The sequence below is a fragment of the Lepidothrix coronata genome, unplaced genomic scaffold, assembly GCF_001604755.1.
Source record: "Lepidothrix coronata isolate B3197 unplaced genomic scaffold, Lepidothrix_coronata-1.0 Scaffold136, whole genome shotgun sequence".
Taxonomy (NCBI): Eukaryota; Metazoa; Chordata; class Aves; order Passeriformes; family Pipridae; genus Lepidothrix; species Lepidothrix coronata.
This window is the reverse complement of record NW_016690316.1, coordinates 1,698,584-1,717,700: the sequence shown is the minus strand read 5'-3', so window position 1 is coordinate 1,717,700 and position 19,117 is coordinate 1,698,584. Positions and strand designations below refer to the sequence as shown.

The window sequence follows — 19,117 nt, the reverse complement described above, 5'->3', positions numbered from 1 at the left end:
AACTCAAGGAGTATATCTTTGTAGCAGGCAAAAGGATTCAAGAGTGCATTGCATGGGGATTCTCATTCATATCACAAACACTCCAAGGCATCTCAAAAACTAACAAAACCACACTGTTCCCTACCTATTTCAATGCAGAACTCTGTTCCATAATAACTAGTCCTCTAAAATACATACATTGTCATTTGTCTTAATAAATATCATATTTAAGCTATCTAACAAGTTTACCAACAGATTTTACTTTCCTTAGAATTTGAGAAGCAAAGGGTTTTCAAGTTAAACTTGGGCAATTCCACTCATGAACAGAATTCTTCATTTATATTTTGAATCAATGTTCATTTTCTTCATGCGCACTTGAGCACTCATGCTAGGTAAACCAATGATTAGTTCCTTCCCCTCTAAAATTTCTGTGTCAAACGCACCCAGTCTTTGTAAATTGACGTAGCAGTTTAACAAACTGCATGAAGCAAGAGACAGATAATTGTTTTAAAGAAAGAATCATTTAAACCTGACAATTCACACAGTATGGAAAAGTTTAATGTGGTTATTAATTGATTTCACAGGCTAAAAAGCTCATATTGTACTGTAAACTAGACTGTGATAATCAAAATGCAATAGGATATTTCTAAAATGTCTGCTTTGTTATATTCACACAGAAACAGCTTGAATTGTACCAAATTTTTATTACAGTCTCATGTAGTTGTTTTAGAAGGCTATTCAGTAATACAAATTATATAACTTGCATATTTATTGAGTGTATATTGAACACTCTGAATATGCATATGCTTAACGAATTTATTCTTCCTAAATTTACTTTATTGTTAACATAACTATTTTTATATGTATTATTGGACATTCATACCCATCAAATAAATGTTATACTAAAGTGACGCAGTACTGTAGTGCAGTGTTAAGCTTCAGAAACCAAGCATTCATGCAGGAAATCCTAGTAGTTCAGGCTGAATGGTCAACTTTAATTCTGCCTATTTGCAAACAGGGTGAAACCATCTTTATGCAGCACAGCCAGCTTGTGTGGCAATATCTTGCCATCTGGAATTCAGTGGCAGTTTTGCATATTAAGGCTGGCAGAGTAACTGTGTGAAAATAGCAAACTGCTTTAATGCCTTTCAAAAAATTTTCACTCACCTCACGGTGAAGTTTCCTGCACTGTAATTCACCTAATTAGATATCACTGAATTTCTCTGTATAAATCCTTTGGCGGCCAGAGATGAGTAACTTGCAAGCAAGCATTCAATGGCACGTTACAGACAACTGTCCTCTCTGGTTTTATATCTGTTCAGACTGTTCAGGATGCAGGTAGAATTTAATCCTATTGCCTTTCTTTCCACTTTTCCTTCAAAAATATGATTTCTTTTTTGTTTGGATGGACTTTTACTTTGTTTTGCAGTGTTTTTTAACCAAGACTCATTAAGGACAATGAGACCAAATAATGAATTTTAAAGCTGAATCTCTCAGTGAAAAGACTCAACCATTATCCTCATGTCTGCCTTTCTTTCTGTCTCTCTCTCTCTCTCTCTAACACAGACAAAAGAAATTCAATAGATTAATAATACAGATTAATAACATCGGGCATTTATTGCTCAACTTTTTATCAAATACCATGCAATCACCATTACTTCACCATTTAGGCCCTTTCAAACAACGCACATTGATTTCATCCACTTCTTATGCTTCATGTCCATTAGGGTCCTTAGAAAGGATATCCCAGTTTATAAAGTATGGAGACTTAGTCGTCAAGTGAGAGATAATTCGATGAAACCAAAACAGTTAATCTATTTTGCTAAAGTTTCCAACAACTAAAAAAACCTCTCTCTTGATTCAGAGATTTATAACACATTACAGTTTTCCTATTTGCATCACTTCAACGTGTAAAGGTGTGAGTGCACTTGCTCAGTGTTCTCTACAGCATGAAATTTAAGAGTTTGTTTTCTTCCCCATTGTAAATAAAACATTCTTCCACTGCAGTGGTGTCGGTTCCTGTTTCAAAACATTCAGTATACTCAACAAACAGCATAATTCCAAAATATATAAAAATAACTCACAACATGAGTTTGTACTCAGGTTCCACAACATCTCCCACTTTAACAAACTACAGTGGTTTCAGTTGCTGAGCATCTGATTCCAGTTTAAATTTCCTGGAATGTTTTAGCCAACTCATTTTAGCTGTTTTTCAGAATGCAGATAGGGAAAAACTTATTGTTCTCCTCATGTAATAAAATTCTGGTTCTTTTCTTCACTACCCCATTCTTGTATTAGCATGTTTTGATGAAAAGATGTGACATTTGGCAGAGAATGGCAGGTGACTCAGAGAAATGTATTTTGCTAAGCAGATGAAAATCATTTTATGGCATAGTAAGCATGATTTAAATGAATCTAAAATATTTAAATCCATTAGAGCAGGTTCAAACTGTTACTCAGAATTTTTATATAAAATTTTATACAAATTAGAATAAATTAAAGTAAATCATTTTAGTCACTTCTGAGTTTCCTGATCAGAATTTTTTTTAAGAGCAATAGACTTTAGATACCCTTTTCCATCTACTTACAGAATTCAAATAGGGTCAGGCAGTTTTACTCTATTCACCTTTACTTACTTATTATTCACTCCCATTTCACAACCTCCCCATGCAGTACCTGCAGGCTTGGGGAACAGTGGCTGGAAAGCTGCCCAGTGGAAAAGGACCTGAGGGTGCTGGTTGACACCCAGCTGGACATAAGCCAGCAGTGTGCCCAGGTGGCCAAGAATGTCAATGGCAACCTAGCCTGGATCAGAAACAATGTGGCCAGCAGGACCAAGGAGCTGGTGAAGGGTCTGGAGAATAAGTCCTGTGAGGAGAGGCTGAAGGAGATGGGAGTGTTTAGTCTGGAGAAAAGGAGGCTCAGGGGAGACCTCATCACTCTCTGCACCTACCTGAAAGGAGGTTGTAGGTAGGGGGAGGCTGGTCTCTTCTCCCAGGCAACCAGCAACAGGACAAGAGGAAATGGCCTCAAGCTGTGCCAGGGGAAGTTCAAGTTGGACATCAGGAAGAACTGCTTCACTGAAAGGGCTGGCAAGCATTGGAAAAGACCAACTGGGGAAGTGGTGGAGTCACCATTTTTGGACGTGTTCAACAAACGACTGGACATGGCACCTAGGGCCAACTTTAGTTGATAAGGTGGTGTTTGGTCAAAGATTGAATTCAATGAGCTTGAAGATATTTTCCAACATTTATAATTCTATTAACCCTGGAAGTGTTCAAGGCCAGGCTGGATGGGTCTTCGAGCAACCTGGTCAAATGGAAGGTGTCCCTGGCCACGGCAGGGAGATTGGAACGAGATGATCTTTAAGGTCCCTTCCAACCCAAGACATTCTGCTATCCTATGATTGCTTAAAATTATTTTTGGACTATGACAGAGAATGTATTAAACAGTAAATAGACTGAAACTTTAACCTCAATGTAAACGTAAAAATCTTTGTCTAATCCTACAAAACACACTTAGTAGTCTGCAAGATATACATAGAAGGACACATTTCTCTGTAAAAGATGCATCTGTTTTATCTGTCATGTTCATCAACAGAAAAAGGCTTAAAAAGAAAACAAAATGGGAAAAAGGAAGGAGCAGTGGAAAAATTTAGTATAAGTTTTGACTTCATAACTAAATCCTTTATATTCTTCAACTATAATGTTTGCTGCCATGCTTAAAAGGCTATAGAAATAAGTTTATCCGTCAGGTTTGCCATTAAATATCCTTCACTAAGACAGTGAGACACCAAACAGCTACTGATGTAGAATCTAACTGGAATTTATTGTAGTGTGAAACATATTAGTGTATTCTGAATTGTTATCAGATTTTGCCAGTGCACAGAAAGTAAAATACAGGCAATGAAATCAGTAACATTTAGGAACTAATTTTATGAGTTTCACACTTTCTCACTGGTTTCCATGGATATTTATTTGTAGGCTGGTTTACATTAATATGGGGCAGCTGAATATTTAAGGAAGAAAAAAAAATATTCTGCACAGATTTTAATAGAAAATGAAGCAAACTGCATGCTTAGTAATCTTATTGAAGTTGTCAAATTACATGATCACCCAATTAATTTCATTAACACAGGATGTTACAAGGCAGTGTTTTTTTCCACAGACATGAGCTAGTTATGAACACCTGTTGATCCTCCACAATTTAAGAGCTAAAGTTGTAACACTTCAAATTTCTATGCAAGTAGGTGAGTGTTGACAAAACCAGAGCCTAAAACACCTCATTAATAACTTTTCAAACCTCCATTACGCTAGTCCCAAAAAAATCCATGGACCTAGGACATTGCAGAGTCGAAATCTCAACGTCTCATGAATCCCACCACCAAAACGAACATAGCAACATTCATGCAAATGCTTTAAAAAAACAAAGAACGTTTAACATCTATAAAACATGTCATAGAAAAGTTTATATAACTTGCCCAAATATCAGCAAATCTTTCAGCACTGGCCTGAGAAATCAGAAGTCCTCAGATTCATCCCCTGAACTATTACAGAAGTCTACACTATTCCCTTCAGACAAGCCTAAAGTTTCATTTATTACTGTGGATTTCAACATGACTTATCAGATAAAATAACCTAAAGATGTGTTAAAATTAAAATTAATACCTTCAAATAGAGGGGGTTTTCTATTTGTCCTGCTATCTTAGGTCCCCAAAACAATCCTCCTCTGCTGAGGAGCACCAGTGCCTATGCCAATGAGGAGCCCAGGCAGCTATCTCAAGGCCATCCAACTGCAGCAGTGGCTGCTCCATGAGAACTACCCTCTTCTTGCACCTACATTAAGACTAGTCAGTTGTCAACATGCAACTGAAAGAGGGCCCCTGTGCCCAAGGGCACAGTGCACCACGACACTGCAATCCTTCAGGGCAGCCACTTCTTCCCTGACCGCGGTGCATTGGGGAGAAGGGGGGTTCAGCACTCAGAGGGGGTCCCTCACCACAGCCCTCCTCCCAGACCAAGTGCTCTGCTGAAATGCCTATAGGTGAGCAGCAGGTAAGCTCATATGATGCCTCTTTCAGAAAAAAAACACATCAAATTTCCTTTTCCACTTTCTTTCTGCTACAACAGCAGTCAGAATGTATCTCCAGAGAGGAACAAATCACCAGAACTGTAGCTGGCACAAGAGCCACCGCACTAAATGATCCAGTGTTTATATCTAGTATGCAGCAATTAAAATAATACATTTTCTATTTAGCTTATGCTGCTCCATTCAGAATGACCAAACAGAAACAGAGGAGAACCTTTAGATTCAGTAATGTCTATCCAAAAATGTAGTAATATGAGAGTTTCTTACTAATACTGCAGCGGACAATGTAATAGATCTCACTTCCTTTTTACTACAAGCTTACAAACTTGTACTTGAGTACCTAGTAATTTTAGTTTATTTTGAGGGACTGACAGCCATATACTCCATGCTTGTATGTATTGTTACTGCAACCTCAGCATATTTTCACAGAACTTTTGTTCCAAAAATGGATGTTTCCTGATTCTGAAGTACTTGGGCAAAGGAGACAGATAAAGACATTAATATAATTTTGACCTGTGCAGTAGCAGGTGTAACCTGAGCTTGACACTCGTCATTTATAATAGTGATCTTTTACTCCATGTTATTCTCTAGATGCAACAGTTACCATGGTAACTGCATCTCAGTATACACATTCTACATCACAAATACAAACGGACATTTCCTTTTTTCCACTTGAACATTTAATTGTCAAAATTCACATTTGTTCAAGCTGGATTACAATTCACTTTGAGAATGAGCCAAACATAGTTACAAAACTACATGAAAGGGCAGAAGGAAAATGCAGGAGGCCTGAGGTGTCTTTTTTTTTTTCTTCTATCATATGCAAGACAAATATTTTACAATTAGGGAGCTTTATCTGCAGTATGAACAGATGATCAGTCATTGTTCAGAAGCACAAACAGGCACACATCATACTCATATATTTTCCATTTTAAACCCACATTTCTGCTTCATTGCAATTTTATCTTTTATCTCAGCTAGCAGTTGTGCCCTTTTATTATCACTCACTCTTATAATGCATCAAGTGTATGATCCTCAGACTAATTCCAAGGGGAAAAAAAGTCCAAAACTGGCTTCATGCACAATGGAGTTTTCAGTAAACAAGCCCCTGCGGGACAAATATTACACCATGCATGAGAATTACCATGCAGCTCTCATTAAGAGTAACACATGTTGCATGCCTAAATTACACAATTTGTTAAGTTACTTGTATAAGTAGAGCAGTGAACACTTTGCTTGCAGTATCTGGGCCAGTTTTTGTATGAGTAGTAGTACCTTATTATTTTCTTCAATATTATAATCCATATTTTTGTAATGATTGTTATTTGGAAGCACTCATACTATTATATTTTTTCAACTACACATACTTTCATGGTAAAATTTAATGGAATAAAAGGTTAAAAAGTACTCATTGAAAACGTGACTGTCTATTCTTACTAATTAAGAGTATGACAATACATACAAATTCTTTGTTAAACAGCACTAAATCTAAAGGTTATTAACAACCAATTTTTTTAACATTTTTAACATTTTTCTACATTTCATATATACTAGATATATAGATACTATAAAACAGTAAGGATAATAAAATTTGCTGAAATGTTCTTTTTGTTAGAGTGCTATATAGAACTGTATAACAATTTTATCCTTTGGAACTCTTGAAACTAATATAATTTTAAAAAAACTCGAAACATTAAGAGCAAAGCGATTTGGAACTATTCATCCTCTTTGTAGTTTTCATATCAATCATTATGCTAGCACTAAGCTTCTTTAATAGATTTCTAAAGATTTTTGAAGAAAAATGGCAGATATTTAGCATTATCTATCAAGCCATAATTCCTCTCTATTAATCATAGGGCTAAACAGAGACACGTATTACACATATTACTTTTATTTGGTTCCTAAACAGCAATATTTCACTAATGTATTTATCATCTACTTGACAACTGCTTAATATTTTTGTTTGCTCAGTTGGTTTGGGTTTTTGTGTTTGGTTTGGTGGGGTTTTAGGGAAAAAAGAAGTCTTCTGCTTTGCAACAAATACTAACTTTTTACATATAAGGAATAAAAGGCCATTAGAAGAAAAGCTAATGAAATTGCCTCTTCACTGATAAAACCCAACTATGGAATATACACATAAAACAAATCCAGTTCAGTTTCTCTAGTCTCATCCTGTAAATGAGAACTTTGGTCTCAGCTGCACTGATTCTTACATTTTTCTGTTCAAATCTGCAAAAAATTGAACTGGATAGCTACTTAAATGACAAAGAGGAGAGAGGGTTCAGCAACAGCTAGTAGAAAAGTTTAAAAAGTGCTCCAGAAGATGTACAAGTCTCCTGGAGAGAAGAAAGAAGGGACACAAACAGATAAAAGGAGAACAGCAGCAGCAGGTAGCAATATTTGCTCAATGAATCATGACCCACATCCCTTGAGAAGAGGAAGTGAAGTCTATGAAGTCTATGAATGACACCAGAGCAATAAATTGGCCTTGCAGACATATCATCTGTTACTTATAGATTGATTTGTGTTTCTATTTTGGTCTGTTGGTTTTTTCCCCTCAGGCTTTGTAAAGGTGATTGGGACTTCTGATCTCTCCTCTGTGGTGACCAGTGACAGGACCCCAGGGAATGGCCTGAAGTTGTGTCAGGGGGAGTTTAGGTTGGACATTAAAAAAGGTTCTTCACCCAGAGGGTGGTTGGGCACTGAACAGGCTCCCCAGTGAAGTGGTCACAGCACTAGGCCTGACAGAGTTGAAGAAGCGTTTGGACAATACTCTCAGGCACATGGTGTGACTCCTGGAGATGGTCCTGTGCAGGGCTAAGAGCTGGACTCGATGATCCTTGTGGGTCCCTTCCAACTCAGCATATTCTGTGATTCTTCGTACGTTTGTAAATATAATCAGACAAATGGCTCATGATACAGAAGAGGGACATGCACGTGAATTAAAGACTGTATAGAAATCTGCAATCTTAACACACACATATGCCTTTTTTAATACAGCCACAACTTCCCCACTTTTACAGACCAAAATCAAATTTCTATCCAACAATACTACAGATATGCACCTCTGTCTATCCAAACAGATGCACGTGAACATGTATTTTAGGTCAACCTGAAATTGTATTTACGTAGTTTTGACAAAACAGGACAATAAAAAGATGAATTCATCTGAAGCTTATCCTTTGTCTCAAAGCCAGTATAAATGCACATTAATTCTACTATAGGATCTACCCTATGCCCAGAACAGTTCTACATCTCCTTAATATGCAGTTACAGATGCAGGTGCACTTGATCTTTTCCCCTATGCAGCCTACTTGAGTAACATCCACAATTTCACCTGGCTTAGTTAAATCTTTCATTATAAAAGAAACTGTCTAACCTACAAGCATTTCTAAAGAATCATCTTGTTCACAAATAATGTTCCTTATGTTCCTATAAAGTACTGCATTATGAAAGTGTTTCTAAGCTTTTGAATCTGCTGTAAGAAAAAGGATAATTATTCTAACTTCCTACGCCTTTATTTTATTAGTATCAATTTTTTTTTAAAACAATTCATTAACAAAGGCAACCACTCAGGTAATACTCAACGGTACATACAAAGAATTTAAGACAAGTCCCACCTACCTCAGTAGCAAACTGCTGCAATCCACCAATATTAATTGGTCCCTCCTCAGTGGCATACAAATTGCAGCCACCAACACAGAGATCTGATGTTGGACACACCATTCCACATGTCAGGCCAAGTGGATTGTCAGAAAGAATCATTTTGGCAGCTCCATAATAGTTCTGGAGGAAAAAGAGAAAAGAAGAAATAGTAAAAAAAAAGATAGTCACATACCAACAAAGCAAAAATTCAAACATTCAAGAGAATAATTGGCTAGTAGAATAATAAACACATACATATTAAATAACACTGACATTACTTAAACGTATTACCATGTTATACAGCATTATGTCAAAGAATTGAGAAGAAAGTCAACAAACTGTGGATTTTGCAAAGATAAACTTTGCTTTTTAGCTTGCAAAATAGTTAAAAGCACCTTCTGTCTGAGTAGGTTGTAGGATTTTTAGTGACTTAACAAATCTACCTTCAAAAACTAAGATGTCTGCATAACGTACTTGAAAATACTTTCTCCATTCCCAGGTCAATTGGGCAGGAGCCCAATTGGTTTGGGAGGTTCAAATTCTCTACACGCATATTAAAAGACAAAGCATAAAATTCTCTAAAGTCAAACCAGATGCTACAGACACATATAGAGATTACCAAGAAAATGCCAATGTTCAAGAAATGTATTTGTAGGTGTAACTGGACTTTTTGCTTACAGATGCTGGTCTATTGCATACCATGAGCCCCTGTCCATCACCTGGAAACACAAACTAGCTGTACTTCTTTGGGATTTTCTTAGACACTATTACACCCCATTGAAATTCTAATCCTTGTTGAACAGGTAATCCCTTTATACAACTGTTCTGGGAGAACCTTCAATCATTTTGCCTGTGGTGACTGGTAAGGCACTCTATTATCCCAAATTCTCATTTTTTCCAATATGAAGGAGTATTAGTTAATGAAAATTGTACATATTAGCAGATATTTTTGGTCTTCCAGAAGAATTATACTGTTTTGATGTGCCAGAGATTGTTAGAGCTGCTAAAGACAGCCAGTAAAGACACTGTAAACTCAATCTGGCAGCAGAACACATAAGTCCAGCTATATTGGAGATGTCACTGACACATAACTTTACAGACAGCAGAAGTGACAGCCAATGCAGGAGACCCATGTCTTTCTTAAGCAGCACTGAGAGACCAGCCTAGATATCCTGCAGCATCTTACATGGCACTAGTTGTCTGTTCCTAAGCAATTACATCTAGTCATTCCTTTTTTTCCACTCTAAAGGAATACAAACTAGTACTAGTGATTCTTCTCACTAACTCAAAGACAAAACTTCTGTTCAATTTTATATTTCACACATATTAGAGCTATAGTTTCCCTTCCTAGGTTGTCCAGGATTATTATTTTTATTATCTTCAACTCTGGCTCAACAGAAACAATTACAACAAGGTGTATTTCTATTCAAGCAACTTCATTCAGGATTTTCTACATTCTTCAGCTTGTTAAAATTAACATACACATCCAGTTATTATACCTAGAATGCAAAGCTGTTAAATATTCCTTTTTTAAAAACTAATTTTCCTACATATCCGTAAAGTACACTCTCACATTTGAGCTGTACCAGTAAAAGCAATGACAACACAGCTGGTACATTTTAGTTCTTGTGCAAGCTCAAACCAAAATTTGAGCACAGCTAGGCTACAGAAAGATTGGGTATGTTAAGGCACAAATCCCTTTAGAGAGACAAGACCAGGGGCACTGTGGGTACAGTATCAAGATTATGGTTTGTTAAGGGGATAGATAAGGAAATCTGTCTCAGAACATCATGCCAGACTTTGGCAAGGAGGAGGTTGGAACTGAAGTCCCAATGGGGGTACGTCCAGCTTCTGCTGAACTCCTACTTTTGGGAAAACATGACGGAGTACATGTTTGGACACGATTTCGGAAGTTTTAAGATGTTGCTGTCATGATCATGAGTTGCTACAGCTGCCAGTAGTAGTTGTAGCACCTGAGAAAAAAGGAACTGCACCCTCTTTAAATAAGTGTATCAAAAAGTATATAGTACACATTGCCATGCTAAACATTAAGACAACAAATAAACTCTATCAAACAGTATGTATTTTCTAGTCTTAACACCTGAAATAATTTTTAAAGATAAATTAAAAGACATTCACAGTAAGGCAAGTCTTCCGCACTGCTTCACTAGTTTGTTTCAACTGTGCTGAAGTGAGCACCTCTAAAAATGAAAGGAAAGGACAGGTTCAGTGCAGACTTGGTTTCCTGGTCTGCCAACAACTGGTCACCCTGTGCCAATTTTACCATGGGCAAACTTATAACATTCTCTCAGAAGAGCTGCAGTTCCCTAATTTTCATCTTCTACCTTCCTGAAAACCAGTGTAACCACTGTTCCCATTGCCACTGGTACTATTCACTACCAGTGAAAGGATATTGCCACGTGCTGCTACCATGACTGTGCAGTGGCTCCAGAGCAAGTCCATCAGCAAACTTCCTGATACCCAGGGCACAGTGTAGCATGGAGACTGGGCTGTGGGCAAGGCTTCAGGTGCCCACCTCTGAGTTGCTTCATCTCTTTGTTCTTCCATTCTATTTAATCATTTATCTTGCCTTTACTGTGTTGATTTATTATCTAACATATAAAACATAATTAGGAAAATGTTTTACCATAGTTGACAAAAAACTGGCAGATAAATAAAGCCTAGTAAGTTACACTGAGTAGTGTTATACAAACTGTGTCGCAAAACTGCAAATCATTCTGTTACTACAGTAATAAATGAGAGTTTGTAGCATGTGTATAGTATCTTAAATACTTAGTTACACAAATACATTGTGCTTATGTAGCTTTATTTTTTAAGTTGAAAACGTATTAATATTCATTACATTTATCAGTGACATTAAAAGTAGAATATTCATAGAATGGTCACATTTAAAAAAAATGTTGATCATTTCATATAATCAGAGTGTAGTAGGTTGCAGACAAAACAGACACGAAATGCAGACCTGGCATGCTGGTAACCACACACCACATGTTGTACATGAGAAAGGATGAGAATTAAAGGGAGGCTGGCTTCATTAAAATGACAAAGTTACTTCAGGGCATGGAGTAATGCAAGCTACCTTAACAGTCTGGAGTAATTTTTGTAGACACTGAAATAGTAAGATGACTCAGTTGGCTAGTTTCTTACAGACGTCACTGAAGAAGCAAATCTAAAACTGGAATGTTTCTGAATTTTTTAATGAGATAAATGTCTGCTCCTGCCTTTGTTCATAGAATCTTTTTTCCTATGCACTTCCATAGAAATTAATTAATCTAACTGGATGTTTTGTGGTTTCCTACATGAGAATGTCAATAAATACTACATTGCTAACACAGAGAACAAAAAGAAGCCTTAAACAGATATCAATAATCACAGGAAAACAGGCAGAAGAGGATCTCCACATGTATCATTTAGAAGCATTATACAATTTGCATGCAAATTAGACTTTTTTTTACTTGAAAAAACCCTATTAAAACACATACAATCAATACTAAGAGACCAGAAGAAATTGCATTTATTATCAGGAAATGCTTATAGCATCCTTTCTTTCAATTCAATTCAAGAGCCTTTTATATAAATTCATTATGCATCAGGGTGTTTTGATATTGTATTTTTCATAAAAACAAAGAAGAATATGCATTATTACTCTTTATGTAATAAAAATAAAAACACTGACTTTATCAGAATTTGGGGACAGCATGCATACTTTAATAGGAAAGAAGAAAAAAGTAATAATTTCTTTTTCATTTAGATTTAGTTTAAAAAATGGAAGACATACAAAAATATATGGGAAAATACAACCACCTCCTACCCTAGTTCATGTTTTGCGATGGCTTTAAAATTTACTCAAGATGTACTGGATTAAAATATTTCCACAGACCAAAGTGGTCTGAAAAGAAACACTCTCAGACTGTCAGCCCCCCCCAAATATCTTCCCAAGAAGAACGAACAAAACATAACAGCAACTTATCAAATCATACATATTCTATATTATAATGTTGATGATTTTTAATCAATCCAGAAATCTTTCACATCATTTGACTTGTGTCATCATAACAGGACTGTAATTTCACACAGTGTCACTATCTTTTTATGAAAAAAAACGGAAGAAATATCTTGTACTGTCATTTTGTCCTTTGTAGTCTAGAATGTGAGAGATTCCTTAATTGACATAGTGTCATCGCAAAAGTCTATTCTACATAATTACACTATGGCAACTGAAACCAGCTGTCAGCCATTCCATTACACAAAGTACAAACAGACATCTCAAGAAAAGTCACTGTTTCATGTGCATCAACTTAACACCATCCCCACTTTTTCTTTTAAACGGGTTTTTTTCCTTACTATTTTATTTAGTGACCTGAAATATACAAAGATTAACAGAGAAAACTGAATAAAACAGCACTTTCGAGAACCTAGGGCCTCAAAGTAGTACTTAAAGACTGTGATAATTTTCATTTATCTGTATATCATTATTACCAGTCATCTAGCAGCTTTCTGACTTCCACAATTCTTCATTGTATCAACAGGATCCCACTTACAGTATTTTACATATGAACCGTGACTCATGGTTTTCTACAATCTTTGCAATGGCATATAGATGTTCTTTGTTAATTTACTCAGAGTTCCTCTGGTATAGGAAAACATCTTTCCATTTCTGTCACCTGTCATAATCCTATGGCTCTCAACACCCTTTCTCTGTGGCAATCTTTTCTTCATGCATTTTCTCTAAGTGATTCCACAACTTTTTGTATCTTGTCTTCCTCTGTCTACCCACTTTCCCTTCTTTCTCATTTCCAGTATATTATCACAAACATGTTTTTATTTACTCTCTCAATCTCCCAAACTTCACATTCACCTTTATACTTTGGTATCCATTCTATTTTCCAGTTTGTTTTCTCTCTCATTTCTCCTCTGAAAAAACAGAACTTCTCTCTTGAGAATTCCCCCCCAATTTCCTTTGGTTTCATTTAAACCTAAAGATTTCTCTGAAATCCTAAAACTTACCCTTGTGTTCCACAAGTTTCTCTGTACTGTTCCTGACATTCATTTCTCCCTCCTCCATTTTCCTACAAGTGTTCTGCACAGCCCAGGGACAACCTTTTACCTTTTATCTAAAGGGCAGCATGGCTTTGTTGATTTGGGGGACTGGGTTGTTTTTTGAGTTTGTTTGTTTTCTGGTGTGGGTTTCTAATTTGGTTTGGGAGTCTTTCTGAACAAGGAGAAAACTGTTGTGTCAACGTCAGGAATCACTCTAATATTGCAAGTCTTGAGATAAAAATGTGAGAGCTGGTAACAGAGGGCTACAGCAACAGTGTGTTCTTTGAAGACAGATAACACAAAAAAATACTTCTGCACCCCCAATTCTTTATTCTTCACTCACACCTTATGCCTGTGCTGCATAACAAAAGTTAATATCCCCACAAAGACTTGTTTTTCAATGCTACTACTCAACCATAAAGGTGTCTGATGACAAAAAGCTCCAAGACTCACTCACTGAACAGTTCAAAGGTGGTGAGCATGTGAGGAACAGTTGCTTTCTAAAGGGCAGATTCTCTGGCACATGGTTTTGCTGAACAGGAGAAAAGCTTGAAAGCCTGCAAGTGTTCAGGCTGAAAGATGCTTCTGGGAAACTAGGATTTTCTGCTGCTGTAAAACATTTGCTTGTGCCAGAGCTCCATTTTACCAATTCCTTTTTGCTTTGACATATCAACACAGGGAAAGGAGGACATAAAATCCTAAAATCACTCCTGGTACTCATTCAGGGCTATGGGGCAAAGCTTTCTCCTGCAGCAGCTGAACATATTTGGGGTTTTTCTAGTGTTTGTTTCCAGGGTTTTTTTCTTTTTAAAGAAAAAAACAACTAAGCACTTGTGCATTGTAAAACAAAGAATATACACTTTGCAATGTGATGGCTGTATTTAAAGAGGACAGTTGAAAGTCAGAATACTTGTTTGCCATTTTCTGATATTTAGAAATAAAAGTAGTGATGTGTGCATGGTGAATTTGAAGTCTGGTCTCTGAGAGACTCAATTGCAAGCAGTCTATATGAACTGAGACACACGAACTGGGAAGACACAATAGAATAGATTGTACCTTTATAAAGTGGAGTTGTAATACAGTTTGTATGGAAAAAGAGAATGGAAGTTGTAGCCTATACTCAACTGAGTCGCAGCAGCCAACACAATACAGCATAAGTGACATCCTTTTTCTTGAAGAGGCTCAAGGCTCATTGAGTCTGGCAATTCAATTACCCTCTCAACGCAGAAACAACCCTCCTCCCCTGTCCCTCTTCTACTCCTGAGCTCAGGTCTAATGGCAGAACAGCCAGAAGAGCTACACTGTACATGGCCTGTAAATATCTAAAAAGCCTCAGGCTTAAGCGAACGAGAATCCCTGACCTTTTATGACTGCTATAGCCGTTTTCCAACAAAACAAACTGCATACAATAGAGCTCTTAAATACTTCACAAAGTAATTCATTTTCAGTACTTTGCTGTCTAAATACTCTATATTAATAATGAATCATGTTTAAATAAATACCTGCGTGCGACACTGCTTACACAAGGATAACGACAAGGAATTTATTGAACGGAATCTTCTCTAAACAAGTGGAAGGGTAGCTAGCTGAAGTGAGTGTCTCAAGTGAGTGATGAAGAGAGATTCAGAAGCAGGACAGGGACTTCAATAAGTCTAGAAAACACACCCAAATTTCCTGAATTTATTGACCTCAAACACCTGAATGTTCTATGCTCCACCTATTTAATTTTCTAGAAGCTACCATATATATTTATAAGCTTTTGGATTAAAAAAGGAAATTTATTTACAGGATGAAAACAGCAAAAACAGATTCATCATTTTGAAAAGTATTTTCAATGACACGTAAAACATCGTTGCTCATATTAAGGAAGTATTTCTGTGACAGTAATACAGAAATATTCTTCAAGCTGAATATTCAGACTACTGAATGATATCCAAGTGATTATTTCAATAAAAGTTTAGTAAAATGCACAATAAAGTGAAAAGTTACTTACTGGTTATATTAAAAACTTTCAAAATTACAAATTACAAGTTTTAGTGTTCAAAAGCACACTATTCTTGTTTTCTATCTGCTCTAAAAGTGTATGGTGCAGGTACCACCACAGCACCAGAATGAAAGAGGGCAGAGGACACCACAAGAGCAGCCATGGTAGTGGGCTCTCACACAGACTCTACCACAGTCATGGATCACTGTAACCTCTGGTACCCCTCTCTCAACTTCCACCTTATATCTATTGCTTGCCTGACAGAAAGCAAGGAGTTTCAAAGTGCAGTACTGTAAAAACAGTAGTACATTCCTATACCTATACAAAAGTTCAATCAATAAAGAAAACCAGAAAAATTTCCTGTTACTTTTTCTGAATAACAGAATTTGTTGTAAGAGACACCTCTTCTAGCAAAGGCATCAGAAACTAACGCATCAAAAGGAAAATTCAGCCTAGCAGACTACAGTCATCAAGTCAAGGTTATGTTCCCTCTATGCCCGGCAATTTCCTTAAGTTGCTTTGTACATGAATTACAGGAAGGACAGCCACTGACATGGATGCTACGAACATAGAATGGTTTGGGTTGGAAGGGGACCTTGAAGATCATCTAGTTCCAACACCCCTGCCGAGAGCATGCAGGACTTCCTGGTCTTGTTTCTTAGTCCACAAATTCAGCTACTTGCTAAGCATATCCCAGTGTGGGTTTTACTCACTTCTAATTCTGGGGGGTTTGGTTTTTGGTTTCGTTTTCTGGTTGTTTGTTTTTAAAGTCAGCATTAGAGCTGTTGCAGAGAAATGCTTCCACAACCATGCTGCTATATAAGATTCCTTCCAACAGGGTAAGGCGAGAAAGCAGAGGTTAAGACTGTAAACTCACACTTGAAACTTGATTTCACAGAAGCAGCACTGATTTGAGGTATGCAATTTTCCATCCTAACATCCTGAACAGCAGAAACTAAGTATAAGACTTTTTAAAACTTCCTGTATTTGAATGTTTCCTTCTGCCTACACAATAACCAGACATCAACATGAGGTAAAAGCAGTTACCAAAAGCTGTTGTATACCTTTTATAAAATCTAGTTTCAGAGTGGATATAAAAGCTATTGATAGATATGGATAGGGTCCAAAAAGACATGCTATAGTTACATTTCAGTAATCTAAGATACTTCAGTTTTTCCACCAAAAAAAAAGTGCTAAATCTCCTGAGAGAAAAGTAGGACATTGCAATTATTTTCTATAGCAGGATTTTCTGATAAAACATCAAGTGATCTGGTCACCTGCTTAGGGCAAAACCATTGTCTTCCTAGCATCTGCAGTTTCCAAGAGGATTTAAAATCATCACCAAACAGCACAAACTTTAAAGGGTTGATCAACCTCAATGACCATCTGACAGGTTAATTTTGGGTCTATTAAAATCAGTAAGACTGTACTCATTGGCTTTGGCAGGGCAAAGACTTTACTTCGAACCTTTGAGGCAGTTTACTATTATCATTCCAGTATACCTTTGCCAAACCACAACTCTCAAAGCTCTGCAGTCACCCCACCTTCATATTCTCTGCTCTGTAATGGAACCACAGAATTCAGAACGAATCAGCTGTTAAAATGACTTACGCTTTCTGTCAAGTCACAAAGGGGCATCATATAGTCAAGGCAGTCAGAGTCTAAGAGACCCATCGAATTTATTGTACCAGGATGTTGCTGGTGTTAGTTCTTTTTCTGACACCTTCAGTTGCAGTCTTCAATTCATCTTCCCTGGTCGCTTAATCCCAGCTTTATGTTTTTATAATCAGGCCCTTTTTCTTTCCTCAACAACATATCACCCTATCCTACTCAAAGCAGTAGCGAAACTAATCCTTAATAAGAAAAGATCATCCTGGTAAAATACTTCCATAAAATTTGCTTTAGGTTTCCTAAACAAACTACAGCACAATGACGAGATGGAGAGTAGCAGTTTCATTACTGCCTTGTACCTTCTCTGCTCAGTTTGCCTGCTTCACGATGCCTGAAGAGGTAATAAGCAGCAATATGCCACAAACGATACTATGGTCACAAACAGATGCCTACATTCATGAAAATAAATGCAGCAGTGACAGGGTATAGACTATATAAGAAAACTGTCTATAGGCATATATTGGGCATAATACCAATTACTGCAAATCACATCACATTATAATTGATACACACATTTTAATACCTGCTCTTATGCTAATGTTTCTTGTTAAGGTGCAGAATTTACTGGTGTCACACACAGAATAGTAAAATCAATGTGGCTGTTCACTTGCACATGGAAGTGCTGCTGCTGCCCACCAACTTCACTCCAGCTTTACCTGTGTTGGCCCTTTCAGCTGCATTCAAGAGTGAGACATGTTAGAGCATAAAAGGCAGACAGGAAATCTTTGTAGCACCCTCAGTAGATTATGAGTCTAGTTGGGCTCATGTAGACGAATAAATCACATGGCAGCTAATGATTCCACAGATGGGAAGTAAGTTTTAAAAGGTATGGGGCAATCAATATCCAGTCATCTTTAGGCTATCCCAGACAGCCTAATTAATCTTGTCACATCAACTTTGCAGCAATCTTTATTTATTTCTGCCCATTAAAAGTCACTTGTAAACCACAATTCAGAATAATGTTTTTAAGATTTCATTATGATCATGGTATAGTAGCCTATTAAGAAAGGAAAAAATACAGTATCTCCAAAGAGGGAGTTCCATTTATTTCTGTAGTATGTTATTAAAGGTCCTAGTGACTGACCACATTTACATTAACCAGAGCCTCTTACTATAAAGTACAAGCAAACATTCCTTGAGATGACCACCTCCATACCAAATTTCTGCCCAAAGGAAATTTAAACTACAATCACTTCTTAAAAAAATAAAACTATTCCAAAACTCCCACCTTTAACAAACGAAAAGGTTTGTAACTATTATACCTCAGGTAGTAGAAAGGTTAAATAATGACATTATAATGCTCAGGGTTTTGAATATCACTGTATTTGAAAACCATCAAAACCAAAGACTTTATATAAAAAGTGACATGAAATAGAGCTGCACTACACATATCTGTACAGGCATAGAACAGAAGTAAAAAAATTTAAAAATTAGCTGACTCAAACTTCAAAACATCTGTTCCAAACACTTTTTTTTGAAGATTTTACAAAAATAAACCTTGAAATGTAATCTCACCCACAGAACTGCAAGTAACTGCTGCTATCTCCCTCCATATACTACTGCAAGCCTGACTTTACCTTGTTTGCAATACTTGTGATGAATGACTTGATGTCCAGATTAGTTGGGCAACTCTTCTGACAGGGGGCATCTGCACACTTTAAGCATCTACAGGAATAAAAGAAGATGTGT

General features: G+C 36.8%; 1 protein-coding gene across 5 annotated transcripts in view; it reads right to left on the bottom strand.

Annotated features, from left to right (window-relative positions):
• DPYD (dihydropyrimidine dehydrogenase) overlaps positions 1-19,117 on the bottom strand; it is a 336,847-nt gene that overhangs the window by 229,641 nt on the left and 88,089 nt on the right. For all 5 annotated transcript variants that reach the window (XR_001876800.1, XM_017827217.1, XM_017827219.1 and 2 more), the window contains exons 4-5: positions 19,006-19,093; positions 8,692-8,853 (exon numbers count right to left, since the gene is read on the bottom strand). Coding sequence is in view for 4 of the 5 variants with exons in the window: in XM_017827217.1 (XP_017682706.1) it covers positions 8,692-8,853; positions 19,006-19,093 (250 nt within the window). In the remaining variant the exon portion in view is untranslated. The remainder of the gene's footprint in view (positions 1-8,691; positions 8,854-19,005; positions 19,094-19,117) is intronic.